Source organism: Pelmatolapia mariae, linkage group LG13 (assembly GCF_036321145.2).
Source record: "Pelmatolapia mariae isolate MD_Pm_ZW linkage group LG13, Pm_UMD_F_2, whole genome shotgun sequence".
Lineage (NCBI taxonomy): Eukaryota > Metazoa > Chordata > Actinopteri > Cichliformes > Cichlidae > Pelmatolapia > Pelmatolapia mariae.
Window position 1 is genome coordinate 16,900,180 of NC_086238.1, and position 6,541 is coordinate 16,906,720.

At 45.5% G+C, this 6,541-nt stretch overlaps 1 protein-coding gene and 1 non-coding gene across 2 annotated transcripts; both read right to left on the minus strand.

Annotated features, from left to right (window-relative positions):
- Positions 1–4,257: 4,257 nt before the first annotated feature.
- tomm20a (translocase of outer mitochondrial membrane 20) lies at positions 4,258–6,330 on the minus strand. The gene is made up of 5 exons (XM_063491449.1): positions 6,136–6,330; positions 5,788–5,834; positions 5,615–5,696; positions 5,283–5,425; positions 4,258–5,035 (listed from the first exon to the last, which is right to left on the minus strand). The coding sequence occupies exons 1-5, from the start codon at positions 6,257–6,259 to the stop codon at positions 4,991–4,993; spliced, it is 441 nt and encodes a 146-aa protein (XP_063347519.1). The 5' UTR covers positions 6,260–6,330; the 3' UTR covers positions 4,258–4,990.
- On the minus strand, positions 5,111–5,247 carry LOC134640496 (small nucleolar RNA SNORA14). The gene has a single exon (XR_010095475.1). It is a non-coding gene; the product is annotated as a small nucleolar RNA SNORA14 (small nucleolar RNA).
- Positions 6,331–6,541: the final 211 nt, after the last annotated feature.

A 6,541-nucleotide genomic window follows, 5' to 3' on the forward strand; every position in this document is an offset into this window, starting at 1 on the left:
ACAATACTAGAGGCAGTCCAGCACACATCCCCCAGAATAATGGTTATTTCTCATTTTTACACTTCTGTAAATAAGGTATGATGAGGCTAGCTAGCATGCAGGCTTTTAAAAATAGAAATGTGTGTATGCAAACAATCACTATCAGTGCCTGCATTAGTAGCTTAAAGCTAATGCCTGTGAAGTTGGTGTTATTTGGATGTAAACATGAATGATAAAAGGTTAGGGGGAAAAAACAGCAACTGCCTTTAAGTCCCTTTGCAGGTTTAGCTTATTTTTGGCTGTTGACGTGTTTGTGTATCTATTTTTGAAAAATGACACCACAGCTCAGTGCTCTGCAAAAATGTGTCAGACGTGGCGTGTGCCATTTAATGCAGTTTCTTGGAAGTGTAAAAGAAAACCTGCAAACTTGTCTGTTTTAACAGTTTAGAGATACTTGTGCATGCTTTGTACAGTTAGGCTGCATGATTCTGTGTTTTTAGTCTTTGTGGCGAGCTTGTAAGCATGAAATGCAAAATGCGTCCCTTACCTCACCTTTCAAATCTTTTTTTAAATTTTAATTTTAGCGTGCGTGCTTTGTAGAAGGTCGGTTGGTGTCATTTTGCAATCGTTGCTCTTAGTGAGAAACTCCTACCAGCTGTAAGATTACGCCTACATTATTGTTAACTTTGCATCATTAGCGGCAGTCTGCAGCAGCAAACTGTTTGTCTTGCTAAAAGTGAGAGAGCAGAGCGGAAGTAGAGGATTGCCACATTCTTGCGGAGGCCCCATATTCCCCAGAGCACCACCACAGCAACATTGTTGTTGTTGCTCGTACAGTTCCTCCTCTTCTCCCCCCCTCCACCTCCCCTTCTTCCAACCCCCCTGCTTCCTGTGCAGCAGAATGGCCGCTCAACCCTTCCTTCCCTCCCCCTCCACCCGCTCTGAGCTCGGTCAAGCTCCATCTCCCTCTACCCCGCCGCTCCAAATACATTATTTACACTGTCCTCCCCTCCCTACAGCTCAGCTCCAAAAATCAGGGCAGAGGGAAATAACACCACTGTATAACCCTCCCCCCCTCCCCCCTCCTTCTCACACACAAGCTGCACACACCCCACCACCACCACCACCTCCCCACCTGCTCACTCTTTTCTCACTCTGCGGGATGAAAATACAGTGCGGGCACAGCCACGACAATGGGAAACTCTGTGAGGCCCCGGCCCTCCCATTAATCCCCTCTGACGTGCCTCCCAAGGGCAAGGATTTGCTACAAGTCAATGCAGGAGACTTACAGTATGCAAAACAAGCCTGTCTGACTCTCATGATGTTCAAAGCCTCTGCATTGCACTGCTTGTGAGACAGGAAGGCAGATCAGAGGGAGGAGAGGGGGGGGAGAGAAAAAACTGTGCACACAGTCTGCTTAGTTAACCCTTTCTTCACCCTCCAGTTCAGCTTGTGTGTGTGTATGTGTGTCTTCCCCCCCTTGCAGCTTAACTGCATGCCTAGATTGTGCAGATAACGCCAATGACAGGGTGAGAACTGATGCTGAGTGACACGTTCTTTTGATATTATCCCCTTTTGTTCCACTTCATCACAAAATTTCAGCCCTCGCGTTATCAGACCAGAAATATGAAAACCGCTCAGTGTAAACAGGAATTCACAGGTCATGTGACGCACTCACTTCTCTCAGGCAACAGCCGCGCTATTGAATTTCAGCCTTATCAGAGATTTAGTGATCAAGAGATAGGTTGGAGGCTGGAGGCAGGGTGGGGGCTGACATTAGCAAAGAGAAAGAGAGAGAGAGGGAGAGAGGCAGTCAGTATGGTTGAGTGGTTGGTAGTGGGGGAGAGAAAAGGGGGGAACCCACACCCTTTGGCTCCCACTCACGGGGAATGTAAACAACAGAGCTCAATAGGCAGGCCTACACATGGAGGACAAAACCTGCCTGGCAGCATCTAGCAGCAACAGCAGCAGCACAAGTTCAGTTACTAGCAGCAGAGTAATGGAAAAACAGATGACAGCAAGGCATTACCCCACAGAGAAAGAGAAATCTGCCAGGATTTGTAGCCTCCTTTAGATTCACGTGATTGGCTCCACTCTTGCCTCCCCATCCCACCCTCCTTTTTTTCCTTTCCAACCATCCTCAGACCCTTTGAGATGGAAAAATGGGTCATCTGTGTGGAAGTGAATACTCTGAGCACAGACAGTGCTGCTTTATTTTTAGGACGTGCCTTGGAAATTTTTTTCTCCGTCTTCTTTTCCCCTCGCTGGTGACTGACAAAGAGAAGAAAAAAAGGCGGCGGGTATTTAATATACCGTGTTGGTGCTGCGCGCACAAAGTGAGGGCACTGGGCTTTGTAATAGCTGGGACATTTCTTATCCCCCCCCCCCCCCCCAGCACCACAGCCATGGCATCAGCAGCAGCAGGACACAGACAGCGGGACTGCGAGCATCATCACGCGGCAGGACTCCGGGCCTCCGCTGACCAAACAGACACCGATCAGCAAGCTACAGGCAGCAAATACCCCCGTCGCTGCTCAGAAGCCAACACTCAGAGGATCTCAAACGCAGACCGGTTCAACCGAGAGTCTACGTGAAGCTGCCATAGCAACCACACACAACCGAGTTATTTCTGGCTGCCTTAAAATCCCAAACACAGCTGCTCCTACATAACCAGACATCTCCACCGGTCAGATAGCACTTGGTACACAGAAGCAGTAATCAGGCTTTGACATTCAAACTCACACACTCCAATAACACACAGCAAAGGTCATTAGCGATGCGGATAATTTGTTGACAGGATTTCCACTAATGAGTTGCAGAGTTCAGATTATTGTAGTGATTATAATATTCCCAGTTCAACACTTCCAGCAAATTACAATGGCAGTCAGGCTGCTTTGAGCATTCCCTGTGCCATGATCGTGGGGTTATTTTCTCTACCTGTGGTGGAGCGATGTTTATGTGTCACCGCGCACACATTAGTAAAGCAAAACAACAACAACAACAAAAGGATTTTTAAAAATCACAGGGTATCTGTGCTGCAGGCACAGCCATTGTTATTGCTGTCAACTGGAACTGTTGTGCTCTCAGCTTCTGTCCATTCAGTCGTCCTCAAACTGTGAATCTGTCTGCGGCTCAGTGTAACGCCACAGAGGTGTCCAAATACAGCCTGGAGCAACAGTGCCCCCTACTGCAAAACAACAGGGAGTTTCTTCATTTTTCTTCTTCCTCCTGCCAGCTTCATCAGATACAAAGAGCTGACTCATAACCCATTCATACAGACTGAAAATAGAGCAGCAAGGCAATTAAAAGAATGATGTTATATTAAAAGTATTACAGTGAGCACTCCATTCATTAGATTATTATCCCACTCTTCACTCGGGGTGTGGTTTCTGCCCCGAAACTGGATTTGCTGTGTCATCCTTAAATCAAACAGCGTCTGTCCTCGTGTCAGGGCCTGTTTCAATGGGTTTATTTTGTGCTGGCACGCTTTCAGAGAAGGAAGGGCCTATCTGGCATCCTTCAGTGACCCCTGAGCTCCTTCCAGTCTGCAGGGAACAGAGCACAAGGCCAGCAGCAGTGTTTATTTACAGGAGAGGCAGGCCAGTGTTACGCTCCATGGAGAAGTCTGAACCTGCTTCTAGCCTCGATCTGCCAGCAGCAGACCACAGATTTCAGCTTGACCTCCAACACAGTCTGTTATTTTTCTTCTCCGCCTCCCCGAAGGATAGATTAACAACGAGTCACTTCTTCTGCACGCACACACCTAGCGCCAGTGGACTCTGCAGGCCCCTGACAGGCTTCTCCATTTCCACCAAGTGGCAAAACACCAGGAGTGGTGGAGAAAAGACTGAAGAGTGATCACATGAGTTCATGGAAAATGGAACACTGTCTACCATTTAGTCTGCACTCGACATTTCTGGGCCGCTGTTCATTTTTCATTCCTAATGTTGAAAAACTATTTTCCCCTACTCTTGTTTCCTGGCAAAACTTGAGGCCTGGGCTGCTCTGGCCAGAGCCCTTAAAAAGAAAGAAGAAAAAAACAGCTGCAGAGAGGGATAAAAATAATTACAGCTGTATTTGTCTTCCAAGAGACACACATCCAAGCAGACCCACTCCCTTCCCCTACAAGCTGCTCCAGTTTTATACTCCTGCACACACAATAAAGCCATTCACAATAAAGACATTGTGGTTCATTGGACTTGCACAAGATCAGGTTTCGGCATTCTGGCTGGAAACAAATACTCTCACGATGGCAATTTAACCCCATTTCAGCAGCATCTGTGTTTTATTACTAATATCAGCAATTCACAGATCTTTTGTTTTGCACCTACATGGGTGGGATAACTACAATAGGTTGGCTCACTCCCCTCCATGTTCATTAATATTTATTGATACAAACATAATTGTCCCCAATTCCTGCACACCCTTTATTTGAGGGGAAAGTGAAAGTGCCCTTGCTCCATATTTCAGAACTAAATGCTTCAGGTTTTCCTGTGCATTGCTACTGCCATCTACTGGCAAGTGGACAATCAAAAAGTCAACACATGTTATGTTTTATTGTAGTATTACACAGACACAAAAAACAAAAACCCAGGTGAAAGACTGGAATGTGTTTTTTTTTCTTTAAAAAGTACATTTTAATTAACCTGCAAAATCATTTATATAAACATTATACCACAAGCAAGTGTTCTGCTTAGAGTAGACAGACTCACTTCAGTCCAAGTCACAAACAGAACCGTCTACATTCCTGTTTACATACTTAGGTTGCACTTTAAATACAAACAAATGGCTACATAATAACCGATATGTTGGAAAGGAGGAATGCATTTCGATAAATGTAACCTGGCAGACGTTCGTCCACCTCAAAGTGCTGTGATGGAGGGAAATTCATCTCAACCGATGGCCAGTGAAGCTCAGAATTCACAAGCAACTGAACCGTGCAGCAGTGACAGTGTCTAAAACCCCCCTCCCCTCATAGATTTCCATCTCAAACTCATTCACACACATACGTTCATTCGACGTCATCTTCTGCTAAAGACTCAGTGCCGATGAGTCGCTGAAAGAGAGGAAGAAAATATCTTTCAGGGATTACCCATTACAGAAAGGCAAATCAGTTACACAGGCGTTAAGTATTTTTGTCTTAGAGGTGAAATAACCAAGAGCTACTGACACACAGCTCTAAGCTTTGGATGATTCTAAGGTTTATTCTTGCACCCTTTCTTGTCCCAGAAATCACAAATGGCAACTGGGGGGTTTTCAAGGATGCTAAACAAAAAAAACAACGAGATGCAGGTAACTCTCACCTGGCTGATGCTGGGTAGTCTGGTGAGCAACATTTGGAAGACTGGAGCAGGCAGCGTCTGCTGAAGCACCTGAAGTAGCTGCTGAGGTTGACCACATACTGCAATGGCATTGGTCAGGTGGTCTACACCTTTGTCAAATTCACCTGGGTTAGGGAAGAAACAGGTTTACAGACCACATAAAACAAACAAGCATATTAAAAATGTATCAGTGCTTAAAACTTTATACAGACACACTGCACCAGTGTAGCCACAGTTACAGTGATATGAGTGGTGTGCCTCTTGCGCATGCGGCAAGCTTCCATGTGTTTTCTGTGAATGAACATGTGGCTGACCTTGTGCGAGGAGCTCCTCTGCCAGCTGGATTTCCTCCAAGAAGAATTTCTGGACAGCTTCTTCGTCCTTCAAGTTCGGCAGCTTCAAAGTCAATTTAATAAACAAAAAACAAATTGAAGCTCCAACTAAACACAAAATGAGACAAGAATCGATTATTTTCTACATGTCCTACCTTTGTAAGCCCAGTCTTCTCACTGGAAACCTTTTGCTTTTGTCGACCTGTGAGAGAGAAGTGGGTTTTTAAGACCACGCTACATGTTTAGTTTGCTGTTGTACAACACGGAAAACACGAGGCAATAAGTTTGCTAGCTGTTACTTGTAGCATGCTTTATTTTCTTCTGCAGCTGAGGGACATAATATTAGAGTAAATGTTACCATACTCGAAGATTAAAGGACTATAAAAAATACGCAGTCTTGATTAGTTTCCAGAAGCTTTGAGTGTTTTTTTAACGTCCTCGCGGTCACGTGGAGGCTAACGTGCTACCCATGCTAAGTTTACGCCGTTGACCTGCACACTTACGCTCACGTAGCTTTTCCTTGAAACGGGGGTCACTCCGCCGCTTCCTGTCAAAGTAAACACAGTATGCGACGAAAAGAGCACCACACACCCCGGCGACCAGCGCGCTCGTCCTGCCGCTCAACATTTCTCAAACTACTTATGAACAGCCACGCTCGCCGCTGACTAGCAGCTAGCACGCTGCTGAGGAAGTGTGCCAGGAAGTACGTAAGTGATGACGTAGACGAAGGCGGGAAATGTGACCAAAATTACCCCCAAACATCTGAGTTATCAACAAACAAGCTCAAACTAAGGAAATAAAACATCCACTAATAACCACAGACTGTATAATATTTTATATACTGCCTGTGCTGATTAGCAAAGACAAACATAAATAACGCACAAAGATTAGTTGCTTTTAATTAACTTT